The sequence below is a fragment of the Carcharodon carcharias genome, chromosome 15 (genome assembly GCF_017639515.1).
Source record: "Carcharodon carcharias isolate sCarCar2 chromosome 15, sCarCar2.pri, whole genome shotgun sequence".
Lineage (NCBI taxonomy): Eukaryota > Metazoa > Chordata > Chondrichthyes > Lamniformes > Lamnidae > Carcharodon > Carcharodon carcharias.
In genome coordinates this window covers 96431037-96453472 of record NC_054481.1, presented here as the reverse complement: position 1 = coordinate 96453472, position 22436 = coordinate 96431037, and the positions used below count along the sequence as shown (strand labels likewise).

The 22436-nt window shown below is 42.3% G+C and overlaps 1 protein-coding gene across 4 annotated transcripts in view; it reads left to right on the top strand.

Moving 5' to 3' along the window:
- Nucleotides 1-12154, top strand: part of mtor (mechanistic target of rapamycin kinase) — a 367630-nt gene extending 355476 nt beyond the window's left edge. For all 4 annotated transcript variants that reach the window (XM_041205820.1, XM_041205819.1, XM_041205818.1 and 1 more), the window contains 6 exons: nt 239-374; nt 5630-5695; nt 6165-6245; nt 6733-6813; nt 9229-9334; nt 11654-12154. In XM_041205820.1, coding sequence (XP_041061754.1) covers nt 239-374; nt 5630-5695; nt 6165-6245; nt 6733-6813; nt 9229-9334; nt 11654-11669 — 486 coding nt within the window. In that variant the 3' untranslated portion in view covers nt 11670-12154. The remainder of the gene's footprint in view (nt 1-238; nt 375-5629; nt 5696-6164; nt 6246-6732; nt 6814-9228; nt 9335-11653) is intronic.
- The last annotated feature ends 10282 nt before the right edge of the window (nt 12155-22436 follow it).

The following is a 22436-nucleotide window of genomic DNA, read 5'->3' as shown; positions in this document are numbered from 1 at the left end:
AGTTTAACATCTCATCTGAAAGATGGCACATCTACTAGTGCAACACTCCATCAGTACTGCACTGGAACGTTGACCTTGATTATGTGCTCAACTTTCTAGGGTGGGAATTGAACCCACAACCTTCTTATCGGGCATTGGACAGTCAACACTCAATATCTTAATGCACAAGCCCATACCATATGTTCCATTGATATTCCATTACTACTAACTGCATTTATGTCCCTTGTTGCTTTCACAGGTAACAGGTTTGGATGGGAACTATCGAATCACATGTCACACGGTGATGGAAGTGCTTCGGGAACACAGGGACAGCGTCATGGCTGTGCTTGAGGCCTTTGTTTATGATCCCTTATTAAACTGGAGGCTCATGGACAGTGAGTATTGAGGAAGATTTTAGAAAAGTTAGAGCTTTAGAGACTTTTCTGAAATCCAGGGTAAAAGATTCATGAGGTCATTGGAACATTTGAGGTAACATCAATGTTGTGTTGTTTCCTCAGCATAGAAATCTCCATGCTTAACCTAATAATAAGGCACCAACCACTTACATTTATATGATCTGTTTAGTGCAATATAATGGCGTTGCCACCTTGCTGTTTTAAAGGTAACAAGCACTAATGGAAGAAAATGGCTTTTTAGGTTGGCATTTAGAATCCACTGGGTATAACTTCCAACAGGTGGTGTTCCCATTTATTTATTTAAACAGATTGATGCATGTGTATTAAAGGCAGCACTCAGCGTGATTTAGTTCACATGCATTTTGCTCCATTTGGAAATAGAACCAGTCAAGAAGTATATTCCTCTATTATCCAAGTCTATATGCATTATTCCGGCAGCAGCAATTATTCAACAGGAAGGTGTTAAACTTGACAATTACATCACATTCAAACACTTAAATGAACATTTAAGACTCGCTGATCTTCTGTGGTGATTACACATGTGAAGAATTAAAACCAAGTATAGCCTTTAAATGAAGCAGGGTTCAGGGCTGGAGGATAATTGGATCAAGGTGCACAAGTCTAATACAGTGCCCATTTTATTTTTATTTAAAACTTTGACTTAATATAATTTATCATTAAATAGTAGAAAAACTTAACAGCAACTGGGGAAACATAGAATTAGCTTAGAAGTAGGAATTTCTCTGCAGTGCAAAGGAACTCAAGTAGAAAATTAATGCTATGGTGCGAAGACTGAATTGCAGCATTAACAAGTTTATTTAGATAGTTTCCATTCTAAATATGGGCGGAAGTTTTTCATGCAAGTTGATGTAAATCTGTGACAAAAATGTGTAGACAGGTAATGTATGCAAACATAATAAATTACTACAAATGTAAAGTCATATTTTTGCTAATTTGGTCCTCCCTTCTTCTGATGGCTGGGACTCCTTCCTGAGGTATGGTACCACAGTAACCTTTCACCTCACTTAAATGGTATTTTACATATCTAGACCTAAACAGTGTCTAGAAGGAAAATGACAACCACCCTGTCCTCATCCAACATCCATCCACAGCCTGTGGTCGTGGAACAGTGATTCAGATTGGGGATCATAACTGGTTTTCCCTTACTTAACCCAGGGACCCTGAACCTGTTTATAGCATCTTTCTGTCAATGCAGAGTGGAAATAAAGATGAATAATTGTTGTAAATGGTAAAAATAGTAACCGCTAATCTCCAAACACATGTATCCAGAAGTACCTCTAGTAGCACTTTTAAAAAAGTCAGTTTTCTAAACAATTGGAACTAGAAGAACAATTTGAGAACTTAAAAATACTGTACGCATGGATTGCCTCAGCTCATCTGCTGCAGAAGGCATCATCTATAGCTTTGTTACCTCTAGACTTGACAATGCTACTCCTGGCCCACCTCCTGTATGACAGTCTCCGTAAAATTGAGATTAACCAAAGTTCTGCTGCTCATGTCCCAACTCTCATCAAGTCCCATTCACCTATCATCCCTGTGCTCACTGACTACATTGGCTCATAGTCAAGGAACACCTTGGGTTTAAAATTTTCATCTTTGCTTTCAAATCATTCTATGGCTCACCTCCCTCCCTACCTCTGTTATCTCCTCCAGTCCCACAGCCCTCCGAGATATCTATACTTAGATAATTTTCACTACTTGAGTATCCTCGATTTAAATTGCTCCACCATTGGCAGCCCTGTTTCACCCACTTAGGCCCTAAGCTGTGGAATTCTCTCCCTAAACCCCTATGCCTTTCTACCTTGATTTCCTCCTTTCAGTCACTCCTAAAACCTACCACTTTCACTAAACTTTTAGCCATCTGCTCTAATATCACCATGGAATGGATTTTCCGGACCCACCCGCCGTCGGGATCTTCGGATCCCGCTGCAAGTCAATGGGCTTCTAGCTGGTGCTCCGCCTCGCCCACGACGGGTCCCACTTGCAGCGGGGCCGGTAAATTCCAGCTCGTGTGGGTCAGTGTCAAATTTTGTTTTATAACATTCTCTGAAATGCTGTCAGATAATTTATTAGGTTAAACAGACTATATAAATAGAAGTTGTTGTTATTGTTGGATTAGTAATTATTTTTAGTGTTGTGTGGCACTACCACCATGTCAAATGGGATAGATTTCGAACAAATCTAGCAACTCAATATTGAGCATCCATGAGGCATTGTGGGCCATCAGCAGCAGCAGAATTGTCCTCAACCACAATCTGTAACTTCATGGCCTGGCATATACCCCACTCTACCATTGCCACCAAGCCAGAGAATCAACCCTGGTTCAATGAAACGTGCAGGAGGGCATGCCAGGAGCAGCACCAGGCACACCTAAAAATCATGTGTCAACCTGGTAAAGCTACAACACAGGACTACTTGTGTGCCAAACAGCATAAGCAGCAAGCAATAGATAGAGCTAAGCCATTCCACAACCGACAGATCAGATCTAACCTCTGCAGTCCTGCCATATTTAGTCACGAATGGTAGTGGACAATTAAACAACCCACTGGAGGAGGTGGTGGTTCCAGAAATATCCCCATCCTAAATGATGGGGGAGCCCAGCACATCAGTGCAAAAGATAAGGCTGAAGCATTTGCAACCATCTTCGGCCAGAAGTGCCAAGTGGATGATCCATCTCGGCCTCCTCCGATGGTCCCCAGCATCATGGATGCCAGTCTTCAGCCAATTCAATTCACTCTGCGTGATATCAAGAAACAGCTGAAGGCACTGGATACTGCAAAGGCTATGGGGCCTGACAATATTCCGGCAATAGTACTGAAGACGTGCTCCAAAACTTGCTGCGCCCAAAGCCAAGCTGTTCCAGCATAGCTAGAACACTGGCATCTACCCAGCTATGTGGAAAATTGTCCAGGTATGTCCTGCCCACAAAAAAGAGGACAAATAAAACACGGCCAACTACCATCCCATCAGTCTACTCTCAATCCTCAGTGAAGTGATGGAAGGGATCATCAACAATGCTATCAAGCAGCACTTGCTTAGTAATAACCTGCTCACTGATGCTCAGTTTGGGTTCCGCCAGGGGGTCTCAGCTCCTGACCTCATTACACCCTTGGTTCAAAAGCAGACAAAAGAAATGAACTCCAGAGGTGAGATGAGAGTGACTGCCCTTGACATCAAAACAGCATTTGGCCGAGTGTGCCCTTGCAAAACTGGAGTCAATGAGAATCAGGGAGAAAATTTTCTGCTGGCTGAGACAGACCTAGCTCAAAGGAAGATGGTTATGGTTGTTGGAAATCAATTATCTCAGTTCCAGATCATCACTGCAGGGGTTCCTCAGGTTAGTGTCGTAGGCCCAACCATCTTCAGCTGCTTCATCAATGACCTTCCTTCCATCATAAGGTCAGAAATGGGGATGTTTGCTGATAACTTCCCTCAGATACTGAAGCAATCTATGTCCAAATGCAGCAAGATCTGGACAATATCTAGGCTTGGGCTGACAAGTGGCAAGTAACATTCATGCCACACAAGTGCCAGGCAATGATCATCTCCAACAAGGGAGAATCTAAACATCGACCCTTTACATTCAATGGCATTACCATCATTGAATCCCCCACTAACAACATCCTGGAGGTTACCATTGACCAGAAACTCAACTGGACTAGCAATATAGATATTGTGGCTACAAGAGCAGGTCAGAGGCTAGGAATCCTGCAGCGAGTAACTCGCCTCCTGACTCCCCAAAGCCTGTCCACCATCTAAAAGGTACAAGTCAGGAGTGTGACGGAATAATCTCCACTTGCCTGGATGAGTGCAGCTCCAACAACACTCGAAGCTTGACACCATTCAGGACAAAGCATCCCACTTGGCACCCCATCCACAAACATTCACTCCCTCCGCCACTACGCACAGTGGCAGCAATGTGTACCATCTACAAGATGCACTGCAGGAACTTGCCAAGGCTCCTTAGACAGCACCTTCCACAAACACTACCATCTAGAAGGACAAAGGCAGCAGATACATGGGAGCACCACCTCCTGGAAGTCCCACTTACCATCCTGACTTGGAAATATATCGCCGTTCCTTCACTGTCGCTGGGTCAAAATCCTAGAACTCCCTCCGTAACAGCACTATAGATGTACCTGCACTACATGGACTGCAGCAGTTCAAGAAGGCAACTGTTACGAAAGTATAATAATCCTCATAACGTTGTTGTGATTTATTGTAAAAGTGGATTAATAGTGGGGTTTGGATAGTTTCTCTCGTGTGTGTGTATGCGTATGCGTGCACGTGTGGGATTTAATTGAAGTGGAGGCAGCTGGTCTGGAGGCTTTGACTCATCAAAAGAAGCTAGATTTGAAATGCTAAATATGTAAACATAGCTGAAGTTTTAGAATGTGAGGTGAGGAGAATTTGCATTTGTAGTTTGAATATCAAAGAGATGGTAAGATGTTACACCTAGCCAGAGAAGCTAGGCCAAGCAGTGTGTATATTTTTCCCAAAGGTGACTGACAATGTTAGCACCATGAATAGATTTATATTATGAGAAAAGTAAAGTTCCAAAGAGATATGGGAACAATGGAATTTATATTAAAAGGGAGAAACATGTATAAAGGAGAAGAGGCTATATGTCAGGGAAGGCATTGCAAGATCTACCAGAAGCGTGAAAAGCCTCCAGTATTTGTGCCTTAAGCTGCTGTCTACAGAAACCAAAGCTGGGAAAAGCATTTTGAATTCTATAGTCGAGGGTATTGTGTGACTTATCTGGATCTGTTTAAATCTACCTGTTTTTACTGTTGCCTTAACTGGAAGCCAGATTAATTAGGGGTTTGGGAGTTTTTATAGTAGTAATTTGTTGGCCTTATGTATGTGTTTAAAATCGTTTTTGTTAATAAATGTTTAATTTAGTTTTATATAAAAAAAATCTCTCAAGTCTTGGTGGACTTATTACTACAGAATTCAGGGCACACGTCTTGAAATAAATACAAATTGCAAAACCATTGTGATAGCGGAATCAAATTTCCCTCATGGCTTCAATCTGCCTGGCACATGTCATCTGCCGCATCATAACACAGCTCACCACCAGGCAGTTTAGGGATGGACAACAAATGTTGACCTAGCCAGTAACGCCCATATCCTATGAATGAATAAAAAAAAGGCTATTCATTAAAAACCGTGCACATAAACAGCTCTAATGTATGTTTTCCCTTCTTCAGCAAACATAAAAGGTAACAAACGATCCAGGACAAGGACAGATTCCTACTCAACCAGTCAAACAGCCGGTGAGTAACCCCGTTTTCAGTATACCAGTTCCAATCATTCACAGATACTTTATTTGTCGGCATCAGTGTACTTCAGTCCTCCTATACTTTTGGGATGTATGTTGCGGTTGGGTGCATGGGGGAGGAGGAAAGAGACAGACTCCTTCCAATTTTCTTCCATGTTCTCATATCTCCTCCTCTTCTGAAGATGTTGACTTGTTGGTTTACCTCCAAGGGTACCAAGGATCCCCCACTCCCATACATCAGTTATTATTTATGCATGAGCTTAAACAATGAGTTTATTTACATGAGGGCCATCGTAGCCAAGTCTAATCATGACCTCCCTGAGTGCTGTAGAAACCCCTCACTTAAATTGATGGTGTCTCTCTCTTGATGTATTTGCAGCATTTAATGTTAATATTTCAACTTTCTCCGCCAGTACTGAGCAGAGGGCAGCTTTTCTGAAATTGTTGTTCAATTTATGTTTCAGAATTGCTAGATGGAGTAGAACTTGGAGAACCTACCCATAAGAAACCAGGTACTACCGTGCCTGAATCCATCCACTCCTTCAGTAAGTTATCTTAATATCATAAAATTTTGAAGTACAACTTTATGTTATACCTTTAAATTTAGTATTTTGTTATGTTTAGTAATTTTACTGTTAACGAGGCAAAAATACATTGATTTTTGAAACTTGCATGATCAAATAAATGAGAAATTACAAGGACGGGATGGCCTCACTTGCTCACTAATTTCACTGTTCATGTTTGAAATGTCCCAGCTTGTACATTAAGGACTTTTTAAAAATCCAGTCATCACCTTTAAGGGTATTTGAAGACCTGTTGAACAAATAGCCAATCAGTTTCCAAAAAAAAAGACAATGGTTCAGAGACTTGGGTTTTAAAAGAAACATCTTTACTTTGTGTTTTCTGACAGTGTGTACAGTTCAGTAATAATGTGGGGTCAATAAAACATAGCAACAGAATAGTGCCATTTCAGCATATATGAGCCGTGGCAACTGTCCATGTTCTCCTATATTTAATTATTCTCTTTTTCAGTTGGGGATGGTTTGGTGCAGCCTGAAGCCCTGAACAAAAAGGCAATTCAGATCATTAATAGGGTCAGAGACAAACTCACAGGTAAGACTGGGTGCTAGCATTTCATTACATTTTCCAACTGGTATGTGATTTCTTGATTTTCTTTTAAATTTAAATTCTCTTTTTGACAGTTTATTCCAAGTACAATGCAAACCTATTAACCATCTGTCCTCAACAGAGATATTCAGGCAAAAAAGAAAAACTTGTATTTATATAGCATTTTGCAATCACTTAGGCCACTTCCTAGCCAGGTAATTACTTTTGAAGTGTATTCACTCTTGCTGTGTCATGACAAAGGCCATGCAAACAGGAATGAGTAACCACTTGATGAGTGTTTAATGCTGTTAGTTGAGGAATAACCTTTGGCAAGACATAGTGTCATGAGATTTTGTAAATCCACCTGAACGAGGTAATCGAGCCCTCAGTTTAATGATGGCCATTCCAACATTACGGCACTCTTAGTACTACACAGGCATATCAGCCTAGATCATGTTCTCAAGTTCCAGAATGGGACATGGATTGACCTTTTGACTGAAATGCAAATGTGCTAACACTGAGTCAAGCTGGCATCTGGTTGATAAAATAATACACGGAGTATAAAGATTAACAAGGAAAAGTAAACAGTGCAGTTTCATTTCATTTTACACAGCACATTTTCAATAAAATCAGTATGGTTATTTCCATTACGCTTGCAGGCTAACTGTCACAAAGGAGGTGTTTTTTCAATGTTTGTTATGGAACAGAATCAATTGATTGTTAAACTGTTCAGTCACAAGTTACCTTGCATTTACTTCAGAAAATTGGTAATTACAGGTCAACAGTGATTTGTTGAAAATACAATTGATCATACGACCAATACAAGGGAACTGCATGTATCAGAGATGAAATTGGCTTTCATGCGATGCAGCCAAAGTAGTTTTATCTTCCATTTCTGAGTAAAACACCTTGTGTATTCTTCAAGATTCATTGGTCTTTATAAACACACACAAATACAGATATATTATAACTGGCTGAACTCTCATAGCATTGTTCATGGTGAGTTAGGGGGTAAGCTGTTTTCTAAGAACAGGAGTGTTATCAAAAGAGACAAAAGTCAATGTAACTTTGTGGGAAATTTATACACTTTGCTGCAGGAGGCAACAGCAGACCACTGCAGTGCCGTGCTGAGCGTAACCATGGCCTAACACATGGAAGTGGATGGTTGCCAGTGCCCTGTTAGGACATGGTACCTGAAGAGAGATAGAGATACCCTGTGCAAGATTTTAATGTATTAGTCAATTTGCTATGGCATTGCATGTGGAGAAAATACCAAGTACAGTTGTAAGATGTACAGAAAAGGTAGGATAGTAGTTATGTTACTGGACTAGTAACCAAGGTCTAATAATCTGGAAACATGAATTCAAATCTCACCACAGCAGTTGGAGAATTTAAATTCAGCTAATCAAATAAATCTGGAGTAAAAATCTAGTATCATTAATGGTGATCATGTAACTACCAGATTGCCATAAAAATCCAACTAGTTCATTAATGTTCTTTAAGGATTTAGGGAAGAAGATCTGCTGTCCTTATCCAGTTTGGCCTGTATGTGACTCCAGACCGAGGGCAATTTGGTTAACTCTTAACTGGCTCTGAAATGGTCCAGCAAGCCACACAGTTGTCACTGCCACCACCTCAATGGCAATTGGGGATGAACACGAAAATGCTAGTCTTGCTTCTGACACCCACATCTCATGAATGAATAATTTAAAAATAAGCAGGGTTACCCAGCTGATGAAAATAGGACCAGGTCATGCAGAGGCATTGCAATTCCCATTTTAAAATCATAAATTCTGTCTTTTTTATTTTTCTATTATAAATTCCTATGTCCACATATGTATTGGAAGCTGTCCATATAAATTTGTTCCCCTTGTAATGACATCCTTCTGCTAATGATACGGCTGCATTGGTAGAAGGGTGTAATTACAGGGTGGTAAGTTTAAAGAGGCAGTTTAATTAAAAATGTAGACATTGACATTTATAATGTAAAACATTGATATTGGAAGTGAACATAGAAGTAACATTTTTTTATATATATCATTAATTTTTTTTTATTAAATATTGGATATTCCTCCATTTTCACCAGGCTTTTCGTTTAATTTCCAAAATTTAAATCTCCATGTTTTTAAATTGCAATTTGCTCTGAACAGCTCATCGATTGCAGCATCTTATCTGCTCTTTTTTAAGAAATGTTATCTGCTTTTTCAAGTAAATACAACAGGATCGTCATTCCTTTTATTCAAACATATAAAGTATTGGAATTTCTCATTATGGATTCTGCTTACAGAAGTATTTCTTTAAAATACAAAGTTTGACATCAGATTTAAGAAGTTCTTTCATTTATACTATGAGCTTGTTATGAGGTTAATGTAAAACCCAAAAGAAATTTTAGATGATAAATGTGGTTGATGTATATTTCAGGTCGAGATTTTGCACATGATGAGACTTTAGATGTCCCCACTCAGGTGGAGCTGCTAATTAAACAGGCGACATCCCACGAGAACCTCTGCCAGTGCTATATTGGATGGTAAGTGTCAGAGCGACTTCTAATAATATGAAGAAAAATCATATTCCTCTATTGTCAGGTTTCTCTGAGGAAAATATAGAGGATTTTACAGATCATTAAAATGGCTTTGCAACAGAGCAATTGGCAGTTGCTTACAAATACTTAAGTAAAGCACCGTGTCTTCTAAAAAGTATCTGCACGTTTTCATAGCTATTAGCTTCCTGATGGGCCTAGTAGATTTACGTCACTCAGTGTAGTACGACAGCCAGGCCAGAAGTTCTCTGGGTTCTTTTCCCAATCTCTGCCAAATTAACTTTAGAGTCTCAAATGGCCTTGATATTGTGACTATGGAGGTGATCTTGCTAGATGTGGACTAGGGATAGTTTCAGGCTGAGCGCTGCTGCACTTCTTGTTTAGATAGCCTGGCTGTGTACTCTGACTGGCATTGAACCTGAAGATTTCAGCACACATGGAATGTGCAACAAATAGTTAGTGCCTTCAAAAAGGAGGGATAGTCAGATTTTTATTTTAAAACAGAAGTTTGATGCTACCCGGTGTTTCATTTTTACTGAGGTACAGTGAGTTGTTAATTGTTTCTTTAGCATTCTTCAGTTCCAGTTTGTTTTGTAGATTTTCCTACATTGCGCCATCTACAGAAAGGAAAGAGTAATAGTGACGAGTTATTTTTCAGATTAGTGTGACGCATACTGTGGTGTTCACCAGTGTTCACCACTGCTCTTTTTGATGTATATTAATGACCTGGACTTGAGTATACAGGGTATCATTTCAAAATTTGCAGATTGCACAAAACTCTGAAATGTAGTAAACAATTAGGAGGATAGTAACGGCCTTCAGGAGGACATAGGCTGGTGAAATGGGCAGACAGGCATGTAGCAAATTAAAATTAACGGAAGTGTGAAGTGATACTTTTTAACAGGAAGCGTGAGGAGAGGCAATTGGTACAAGAACAGAGCTACCTGGGCTTGCAGGTGCCCAAATCGTTGAAGGTGGCAAGTTGAGAAAGCTGTTAAAAAGATATAAGGGATCCATGGTTTTATTGATAGTAAAATAGAATACAAAAACAAGGAAGTTAGGATGAACCTTTAAAAAACAATGGTTCGTCCTCAACTGGAGTACTGTGTACAATTCTGGGCACCACATTTTAGGAAGGGTGTCATGACTTTATAGAGGTTAGAGAAGAGATTTACAAGAATGATACCAGGGATGAGGGACTTCGGTAATGTGGAAAAACTAGAGAAGTTGGTGTTGTTTTCCTTGGCATGGAGAAGGTTAAGAAAAGATTTGACAGAGTAAGTAAGGAGAAACTGTTTCTAGTGGCAGAATGGTTGGTAACCAGAGGAAATAGAAATAGGCAAATGAACCAGAGCAATTTGAGAAAAAAAAACTTCAAAAAAAAGTTTATGTAGCAAGTTGAAAGTGAAAGCAGATTCAGTAATAACTTTCAGAAAGAAATTGGATCAGTACTTGAAGGGAAAATATTTACAAAGCAGGAGAGTGGGACTAATTGGATAATTCTACCAAAGAGCTGGCACAGGCATGATGACTCGAATGGCCTCCTCCTGTGCCGTATCCTTCTATGATTCTACACGCTGTCTCTTTAAATAAGAGAACTAGCAGTTGTTCATCCAAGCTGAACAATTTTTGAGGTGAGGTTGACATCTTCCTTTTCAACACCAGTCGTTGAAATTGGATGTCAAATAGAATGTCTCAGGGCCACAGGGAAAGTTCTATTTGTGTTCCCATTTCTTTTTTTGCTGGTTTGTCCTGTTTCCACTTTCATGATTTGGAAGGGCTGTTTTTAATGCCATTACATCATTGGCGAATTAATTGTAAATCAGGACATGATGTCAAGATGCATTGGTATCCTCAACTTGAGATAAAATACCAATGAATAGGAAAATTGATTTGAGCTTTTTGTATGACCCATGAAAGCTCGATCTATTCATTGAGTGGCCCATGATGATAGGCTTGGACAGTCCTGCCTTAGTGCATTAGTGTGTGACAATTCTGTTTCCCACATCAACCGTTCTTATGGTATGCCTGAGTGAGCCTGGCTAATTGGGAGCAGCTTTGTGCTGTGGAACACTTCCTTAGGAATGTGGTTATGAATATACTGTCTTCTCATATAGGTACTTTACAACCAACAGATTTGCAACTTCCGCAGTTAGGGCTAGATTTGAACATGAATTTCACAGGTAAAAGGACAATGTGGTTGATTGCTGCAAACAAAGCACTACCAGTTGGCTGAAAAGCTTGCAACCCAGAAGGATTGATACATTTGCTGTGCAAAATGTTAATGATATTTTGTTTTGTCCATAGGTGTCCCTTTTGGTGAAGGAATTTTGGAACCTGCAAGATAACATCTCATGCTTGAACTTGGATTACTGTTAAACAAGCCATATTCATTATAGCTTCCAAGCCTTGTTGAATGTGGCACTTAAACTATGTATCCCAAACAGTGTAAATTGGTGGGCTGTAGCCTTCATACTGAAAGACAGACCTAGCATCCGAAACATACAGATATGGCACACTAACCTGGAGGCTGCACATGTGGAAGATTTACCAGAAGTTGGTGCTTTTCTGGCCAATTTGGGCTGACTAGCATGATCTGAGGGCTGAGCTGGTCGCCAAGTGCTGACAGACTGAAAATCACTGGTGTAAAGAACAAGAATGTTTCCACTACTAAACCAATCACATGTAGCTGAGCACACTGAAAGAATAGATCTTGTAACTACAGTAGAATGCATATGATTTCTGGCTAGTCATTGAGCTAGTGAGCTGTTATCATAAAATACCAATAAAGGTGTTGATCTAGAATTACATATTTGATACCAAATACAGTTTTTACAAAAAAAACACATTTGGCCCAACTGATGTATGGCACTGTTTATGCCCTATACGAGCCTTCCTACACCACGCTGCATCTTACCCTATCAGCCTCACCTTTTATCCTTTTTTCTCTCGTGTTTATCTACTATCCCTTTGAATGAATGCATCTCTATTCACCTCAACTACTCCATGTGGTAGCAAGTTCCTTTTTCTCACACAATCTGGGTAAAAGAAAAATTGACCTAATAAAGCCTTCCAATTCAGAAGCCCAGAGCACAGACTCCCTGCTCTCAAAGTTCAGGTTTTCTTGGTCTATAAGGGACCTGGTGTAAAACTGGAGGCTGCTGTGCTGTGAGTTGAGACCATCCAGCCTCCAGAATGGAAATAAGCTGCACAAAGAGCACCCAGACATCCTGTAGCACCAAAGATGTAAAAAAAAAAATTAGAACTTCCTACTGACCACCCCCCTTACATGGACAGAGGGACTGGGAATGAAATAATGTTAGTCTGGGAAGGAGATTGGGACTCTTCCCAACTGCACCTCCCACCCACCCCCCCGCCAACTTCTGCCATTAATGAATCTGTTTACAGTAAGGTGGCAGCCAGGTGCATGTAGTAGCATGGAAATGTACCAGACCAACACTAACCCCTTGGCACTAACCTCACAAACCCCTGCAGGTCTGTGCTTGAGATCATCAGCAGATGTGATCCTAGTGTTATTGACAGTATCATACCTTGTCCATTTTAAGAACAAAACTTCCTGTAATCTGCAATGTCTTTATGGGCAAGGGTGTCACCAGATCACCCCCAGTTTAATAATTGATGAAAATCAGGATACAAAAACATAAATAGGCGCCATTTTATACTGGAGCATAGGCACAACCAAAAACAGAATAATAATAGGATACTGCAGATTCCACAGGTGCATGTTGCCCTTTCACTTTTCATTTAGCTCATCATTGCTCAGGTTTAAAAAAGAATCGCATTTTTATATCACCTTTCACAACCACCAGATGTCCCAAACCACTTTGTAGCCAATGAAGTACTTTTGAAGTGCAGTCATTGTTACAATGGGTGGAATTTTCCATGCCCGCTGGCGTTTGGCGGTATGAGCAGACAATATGGCGAGAAGGCCAAAAATCAGTTTCACAACATCATGAAACCAGTTTGCAATCGTCCATTCTTCCCGTCAATGGCGGGCTACGTATCTCGCAGTCGGACATTGGGAACCTCACTGTAATACATCTGCATATCATTGTAAGCTTAGCTCACTGGATCATCCAAGCATGTAGGCAGGAAATGCACTGATGCAGCACATGTCTTGACAAGTGTGACATGCAGAAGTTGGGACTTACCATCAGGGCCTTGCTCACCTTGCAGACATCCAAGGAGCAGAAGATGCTGGAGCCTGACACTAACGGGACCTTGGAGGAATGTCCATGGCATGCTGGGTGGATCCTCATGGACATGGCTCTGCTGCGAACCAGCTCACGGAAGTTGATAAGTTACCGTTAAGGGTCTGTTCACAACGGATGATTATTGAGGGGGTGGAGAGAAAGGCCCAGCTCTGTTTGGGAAAGATAGATGCACCAGGTGGGTGGAAGAGGAAGGCGTAGGTCCGACTGGGAGAGGAAGGTGTCAGGGAGGTGAGGTTGGGCCGGAATGAGGGTGTCGGGGGGGGGCGGGGTTGAGTTTGGGAAGTGGGTAACGAAGGTGTCAGGGTGGATTGAGGTTGAGAGGGGGGAAATAAAGGTGTCGTGGGGGGGGGGGGGGTTGAGGTTGTAAGGGAGGAACAAAGGTGCCGGGGGGTGAGGTCGGGAGGGGGAGAGCAAAGGTGCCGGGAGGGGGGTAATGAAGGTGTTGCATGGGGTGAGGTCGGGAGGGGGAGAACGAAGGTGTCGGGGGTGAGGTTGGAAGGAGGAACATAGGTACCCGGGGTGAGGTTGGGGGCAGAGGGAGGAGGGGTAAAGGGGGGAGAAGATGGCGACTGGGGAGGTAGCTGTAAAGGGGAAGGAAGGTGTAAGGGAAGGAGTACGGGGTAGGGATGGAGGAGTCAGAATGGGGTAAGGCTTCAGAGAGGGGAAGGAGTAAGGGTGGCAGAAGAAGTAAGGGTGGAGGAAGGAATCAGGAAAGGGGATAGACGAAGGAGGTGGGGAGTCCGAGATGGGAGGAAGGAGTGCCAAGAGGAAGGAATTCCAAGGTGGGGGCTGGAACGTCCAGCATGCAAAGGAGGGCTCTGTTGAGTCCATGATTGCCTCCTGGGGAGCAAACTGAGGATAGGCATCGTAGGATGGAATGATGAGAATGACAGGGCAAAGTAGGGTGGGAGGGTGAGGTTGTGACTATCAGTAGAAGGGATGGCGAAAGTAGTTGGTGGGGACTCAAAGCCAGACACAGACCCTGGGGGTGGGAAGGAGGAGGTTAATGGAGGTGAGATTTTCAGGAAGGAAGGGAACATGCCCTTTTACCTGGACATCCCCGAAAGAAAAGGGTTGTGGCTGGTAAGCGACAGTGGGAAGTAGAACGTAATGCCAGGGAGGTCAATAGTGATGGGGGAAAGGAAATGGACGACTGGGGGAAGGAAAAGGACGGGGGACCTGAAGAAAAATATTAGACGCACCATGCTTGCTAAACTGAAAGTGAAACGAGAGTCGTAGTGGACGAGAACAGGTACTGCATGGGAATGTGACCAGTGGGTGGGCAGAGATACAGATCAGCTCAGATGGAGGACTGAATGAGAACCCGAGCCAGGCAGCATTGAAAATGGTTAAGACATTGAGATGAGTGTGACACAGGAAGGATCCACGTGCATGAGAGAGTGCTCGCACCAGGCTCTGAAATGCCCTGCCACACACACACACCTCTCCCTCCAAAATCACTCGTAGGCCGTTTGCGTACAATTGAACTGTTACTGAGGCAGCAGGGGAGGGGGGTGTGGGGTTGCAGTGGGAGGACACACAAAGCCTGTCAATGAAGTTGAAAAACATCATTACACATTATTCAGTAAAAGTGAATATATTTTCAGATTATAAAGTGACGAAATGTATTCACTTGTGCAATCAACTGTGATAAGAATTTCTTAACTTTTGAACACCTTAGACTTTTAGGTGCTGCCATAACATCCGCAGCAGGGGTGGAGACAGGCTGTGCAATGGTTGGCCCTGTTGCCTCTGATTACTTCGGCATGGGTCCTCTGGAGAGCTGAGGCCTTGGGGGCCCCGGCTTGCTTTGGCTGTCATCCTGTGGGCCAGCTGTTGCTCCTGAGGTAACCAGCTGTGTTTTTTTCACCTTGAAAAGAGAAGGCTGAGGGGTGACCTTCCAAATTACTTTCATGTGAGAGGTTTTGATAGAGTAGACACAAACACTGTTTCCTGGAACAAAACTAGTGGACATTAATCTAAGATAATCACCAAGAAATCAAATAAAGAATTCAGAAGAAACACCTTTACCGAGAGAGTGGCAAGAATGTGGAGCTCGCTGTAACAGGGAGTAGTTGAGGCAAATAGTACAGCTGCATATGAGGGAGAAAGGAATGGCAGGCTATGCTGATAGAGTTAGATGAGGACTGACGGGAGGAGCTTGAGTACAGCATAAATGCTGAATTGACTGGTTGTACCAAATGGTCTGTTTCTCTGCTGTATGTTCAATGTAATAGTAACCTGGATCAGTGTCCGCTATGTAACTTGTACATAGGATTTTATTGGGCCTTTGAGTCCCCAGCTCCTAGCTTGAAGGCCTCTGAAAAATTGCAGTAACACAGGATATATTTTCTGTCATTTTTAAACTGTGACCATGATCAAAGGTAATCAAATAGGGCTGCCATTTTACTTAAATTTAAAGACACGGAACATCTACATTCACAGTACCCCAAGTACAGGGTAGATTTCACCTATTAGGTATTAAACATAAGTTATTTTGTCATCTGCTTTAAAACCCATTTGGCATAGCTGCTTACTTAGTTCTGCAAAAGATCAGTTATCCTAATTTTCTTCTGTGATCAACCCAAATGGCATGAACAAACACCAAGTTAACTGTACTCATCTCAGATGGCTTCGCTGGTACAATGATATCAATAGCTTCAAAAATGAGCTATTTCTATTGGCAATAACCCCGAAAATTCAGTAAAAGCTAACAAAAACACACCACAGGAAATGCACTCAACAATCCCAAAGTTTCAGATACTAAATAATATGTCTTACAGTCCTGCCAGGTAACTTTCCTGTTTCAACAACAACTTGTATTTATATAGCAACTTTAACATAGCATAACGTCACAATGTGCTTCATGGCAGGTTAATAAAGCAAAATTAGACATCAAGCCTAATAGGCCTAGGTCAAAGAGGTAGATTTTAAGGAGCAACTTAAAGGAAGAGAGGCAAAGAGGTTTAGAGGAGGGGTATCCAGAGTTTAGGACCTAGACAGCTGAAGGCACAGCTGCCAATGGTGGACCAATGGAAATCAGGGATCCTCAAGGTTAGAGTTAGATGGGCACACTTAAATCAATAAGATAAAAGCAAAAAACTGCGGATGCTGGAAATCCAAAACAAAAATAAAAATACCTGGAACAACTCAGCAGGTCTGACAGCATCTGCGGAGAGGAACACAGTTAACATTTCGAGTCCGTATGACTTCAACAGAGCTAAGTAAAAATGGAAAAAAGGTGAAATATAAGCTGGTTTAAGGAGGGGTGGGACAAGTAGAGGTGGATAGAGGGCCAGTGATAGGTGGAGATTGCCAAAAGATGTCATAGACAAAAGGACAAAGAGGTGTTGAAGGTGGTGATATTATCTAAGGAATGTGCTAATAGGTGACATTAAGGGTAGAAAGCAGGACGAGCAAGGTACAGATAGCCCTAGTGGGGATGGGGTGGGGGGAAGGGATCAAAATAGGCGGCATTCTGCAGGGATCGTTCCCTGGTCCACTCCTCCATCACCCCCTACACCTCAACCCCTTCCCATGCAACCATAGAAGGTGCAACACCTGCCCCTTTACTTCCCCTCCATCCAAGGGCCCAAACACTCCTTTCAGGTGAAGCAGCATTTCACTTGAACTTCCCTCAATTTAGTCTACTGCATTCGCTGCTCCCAATGCGGTTTCCTCTATATTGGAGAGTCCAAAAGCAGACTGGGTGACCGCTTTGCGGAACACCTTCAGTCTGTCCGCAAGCATGACCCACACCTCCCTGTTGCTTGCCATTTCAACACACCACCCTGCTCTCATGCCCACATGTCCTTCCTTGGCCTGCTGCAATGTTCCAGTGAAGCTCAACACAATCTGGAGGAACAGCACCTCACCTTCTGACTAGGCATTTTACAGCCTTCTGGACTGTATATTGAGTTCAACAATTTTAGATCATGAACTCTCTCCTCCATCCCCACCCCCTTTCCGATAACCCTTTTTTCCAATAATTTATATAGAGTTTTCTTTTCCCAGCTATTTCCATTATTTTTAAATGTTTTCCATCTATTGTTTTATCTCTAGCTTTTAGCCTATTTCGATCCCTTCCCCCCACCCCACCCCCACTAGGGCTATCTGTACCTTGCTCGTCCTGCTTTCTACCCTTAATGTCACCTATTAGCACATTCCTTAGATAATATCACCACCTTCAACACCTCTTTGTCCTTTTGTCTATGACATCTTTTAGCTATCTCCACCTATCACTGGCCCTCTACCCATAAGACATAGGAGCAGAAATTAGGCCAATCGGTCCATCGAGTGTGCTCCGCCATTCAATCATGGCTGATAAGTTTCTCAACCCCATTCTCCCACCTTCTCCCCATAACCTTTGATCCCCTTACCAATCAAGAACCTATGTATCTTGGTTTTAAATACACTCAATGACCTGACCTCCACAGCCTTCTGTGGCAATGAATTCCATAGATTCACCACTCTCTGGCTAAAGAGGTTTCTCCTCATCTCTGTTCTAAAAGGTCTTCCCTTTACTCTGAGGCTGTGCCCTTGGGTCCTAGTCTCTCCTACTAATGGAAACATCTTCCCCACGTCCACTCTATCCAGGCTTTTCGGTATTCTGTAAGTTTCAATCAGATCCCCCCTCATCCTTCTAAACTCCATCGAGTATAGACCCAGAGTCCTCAAACGTTTCTCATATGTTAAGCCTTTCATTCCTGGGATCATTCTCATGAACCTCCTCTGGACCGTCTCCAGGGCCAGCACATCCTTCCTGAGATATGGGGCCCAAAATTGCTCACAATATTCTAAATGTCGTCTGACCAGAGCCTTATAAAGCCTCAGCAGCACATTCCTGCTTTCATATTCTAGTCCTCTCAAAATAAATGTTAACATTGCATTTGCCTTCCTAAATACCGATTCAACCTGCAAGTTAACCTTGGGAGTCCTAGTCCAGCATTCTCTTAAGTCCCTTTGCACTCCAGATTTCTGAATTCTCTCCCCATTTAGAAAATAGTCCATGCCTCTATTCTTCCTAACAAAGTGCATGACCTCACACTTCCCCACATTGTATTCCATCTGCCACTTCTTTGCCCATTCTCCTAACCTGTCTAAATCCTTCTGCAGCCTCCCCGCCTCCTCAATACTACCTGTCCCTCCACCTATCTTTGTATCATCTGCAAACTTAGCCAGGATGCCCTCAGTTCCTTCATCTAGACCATTAATGTATAAAGTGAAAAGTTGTGGTCCCAACACTGACCCCTGCAGAACTCCACTAGTCACCGGCCGCCATCCTGAGAAGGACCCCCTTATCCCCACTCTCTGCCTCCTGCCAGACAGCCAATCTTCTATCCATGCTAGTACCTTGCCTCTAACATCATGGGCTCTTATCCTACTGAGCAGACTCCTGTGTGGCACCTTGTCAAAAGCCTTCTGGAAGTCCAAGTAGATAACATCCATTGGCTCTCCTTTGTCTAACCTACTCGTTATCTCCTCAAAGAATTCTAACAGATTTATCAGGCAGATTTGTCCCCTTGATGAAACCATGCTGACTTTGCCCGATTTTACCAGCCACTTCCAAGATTCTGAAATCTCATCATTAATAATGGACTCAAATCTTACCAACGACCGAGATCAGGCTAATCGGCCTGTAATTTCCTGTCTTTTGCCTCACTCCCTTCTTAAACAGGGAGGTTACATTAGCGGTTTTCCAGTCCTCTGGGACCCTCCCTGACTCCAGTGATTCCTGAAAGATCACCATTAACGCCTCCACTATCTCTTCAGCTATCTCCTTCAGAACTCTGGAGTGTAATCCATCTAGTCCAGGTGATTTAACCACCTTCAGACCTTTCAGTTTTCCTAGCACCTTCTCCTTGGTAATGGCCACTATACTCACCTCTGCCCCCCGACTCTCTTGAAGTTTGGGGATGTCACTCGTGTCTTCCACTGTGAAGACTGACACAAAGTACCTATTCAGTTCCTCTGCTATTTCTTTGTTCCCCACTACTACTTTTCCAGTGTCATTTTCCAGCGGCCCAATGTCCACTTTTGCCTCTCTCTTACCCTTTATATATCTAAAAAAAACTCTTGCAATCATCTTTTATATTATTGGCTAGTTTACCCTCATATTTAATCTTCTCCCTCCTTATTTCTTTTTTAGTTGTCCTCTGTTGGTCTTTGTAGGCTTCCCAATCCCCTGGTTTCCCACTGCTCTTCACCGCATTGTATGCTTTCTCGTTAGCTTTTATGCTGTCCCTGACTTCCCTTGTCAGCCATGGTTGCCTCATCCTCCCCTTAGTATGCTTCTTCTTCCTAGGGATGATTTTTTGCTGTGGTCCTCCAAATTACTCCCAGAAACTCCTGCCATTGCTGTTCCACTGTCTTTCCTGCTAGGCTCATCTCCCAGTCAATTCTGGCCAGCTCCTCCCTCATGCCTCTGCAGTTGCCTTTATTCAACTGTAATACTGTTACATCGGATTCCAGCTTTTTCCTCTCAAATTGCATGGTAAATTCTATCATATTATGGTCACTTCCTCCTAAGGGATTCTTCACCTTAAGCTCCCTTATCAAATCTGCCTCATTACACATCACTAAATCTAGAATTGCCTGTTCCCTAGTGGGTTCTACCACAAGTTGCTCCTAAAAGCCATCTCGTAGACATTCCATAAATTCCTTTTCTAGGGATCCACTACCAACCTAATTTTCCCAGTCTACTTGCATATTGAAATCCCCCATGATCACTGTAACCTTGGCTTTCTTACACACCTTTTCTATCTCCTGGTGTATCTTGTGCCCCACATCCTGACTACTGTTCAGAGGCCTGTACATAACTCCTATTATGGTTTTTTTACCTTTGCGGTTCCTCAACTCTACCCACTCAGATTCCACATCATCTGACCCTACATCATTTCTTGCTATTGATTTAATTTCATTTCTTACTACCAAAGCAACCCCACCCCCTCTGCCAACCTGCCTATCTTTTCGATAGGATGTATATCCTTGGATATTTAACTCCCAGTCCTGATCCCCTTGCAGCCATGTCTCCGTGATGCCCACATCATACCTGCCAATTTCAATCTGCGCCACAAGCTCATTTATCTTATTTTGTATACCACATGCATTCAGATACAACACCTTCAGTCCTGTATTTCCCGTCCCCTTTTTCATTGTCATCCCTTTATCTGATGTGCTTGAAGTTAGATTCCTAGCCTTTTCCAAACATTCTGTCCTATTTTGTGTTCTGGAGACTTTAATAGCCTCTCCTTTTCAGTTTTTTTATAATTTTCCATGAAGTTGAATCCACCCTCCCACACGCTAACCTGCTGCTTTGTTTCCCATTAGTCGTACTTCTTGGAGTTTTACCCTCGCCCAACGCCCCCCCGCCCCCAATCACCACTTTCAAGTTTAAAGTCCTGTTGACCACCCTATTTACCCTTTTCGCTAGACACCCAGCTCTACCTTACCATCACCATTTAAGATAATGGCTTCAGTCTTCCCAATATTTAATTGGAGGATATTTCTGCTTATCAAGTACTGGACGTCAAATAAACAGTCTGTTAATTTAGCAACAGTGAAGAGCTTGAGAGAGGTGGTGGTAAGGTAGAGCTGGGTGTCATTAGCTTACATGTGAAAACTAACATTGTGCTTTTGGTTGATGTCACCAAGCATTTCTGCATCAATATTTCTTGATGGTGATTTTCAGGCTCCAGCTTAGTGTCATGGTAGCACATCAAAAATGATGTCAATCTGAGTCAATACTAGTGCAATTATGAATGGAGTTAGTCTGTGGATATGAGAGCCATATGATGATGGAATGATGGTCACATTTCTTCGTCTCATCATTCCCTTCTCAAAGAGCAAGGTTTCAAGCACTAGAAAAGTCAAAATGCTTACAGAAATTAAATTACAATTTGTTTTTCTATGTACACATTACTGTGGGGCAACAATTAATATATTTTATTCCCACCTTTAGTAAGGTTATTTCAGTAATAACTATCTAATTCTCAAGTCGAGGCTTCCCTTAACATCCTTGTGTTAGATTCAGATCACACTCAAGAGAAAATGATCCATATATGTGTAATAGTATACCAGAATTGAAGACTTTACATGGGTGGTGAATGCAGTTATATTTGGGCCTTTTACATCTGGGTACTGAACTTAAATTTAATCCTCTATGAAATACACTTGGGAAGTCTTTTAACTACATCTGTTGTGGAGATAGGCCCACATTAAACTTCCTATGATTCAGTATTAATTGGCATTGAATTGATCACCTGCTTCAGCGGTCTGGGTTAACTATCACTGGTATGACAGGAGATGTTCTTTTGAAGATGGGGTAATCTAGAAAAGCCTGGTGCTGGCATTTAATGGAAAGCACTCCTTTCATCTCAGAGAAGTTTTCCTTTATTGTCCATTTAAAAGATTTATAATCTATGTTTACCTATCGAACTAAAGTTTTTTTAGATATAGGTAAGCAGCGTCATCAATTTAAATTAAATTGGAATAATCTCAGTATTTTACACTTTGTTGAATTAACTGGGGATGAGATGGAATCTCATCTAAAGAGGGCACCTCCAACACTGCAGTACTCCTTCAGTACTGTACTAGAAGAGTGACCACAGATGCTAAGGCAAATCTGTGCAAAGAGTGAGATACAGTGCTCTGGGTGTCAGCCTCAGCTTTGTGGAATCTGCTGCAATCTGAAAATGCCTCTGCAGCGGCCGCCACTGGGAGTTTCGGGACACTGAGAAAAACACCACGTACCGCTCCAAGACAGCGCAGCAAGCAGCGTGCCCCAGCCACCACGTGACTCCCTCTGATACCACGTGGTGCTCTCAGCCCGGGACCGCCCCTGCCGCCGGGTGTGG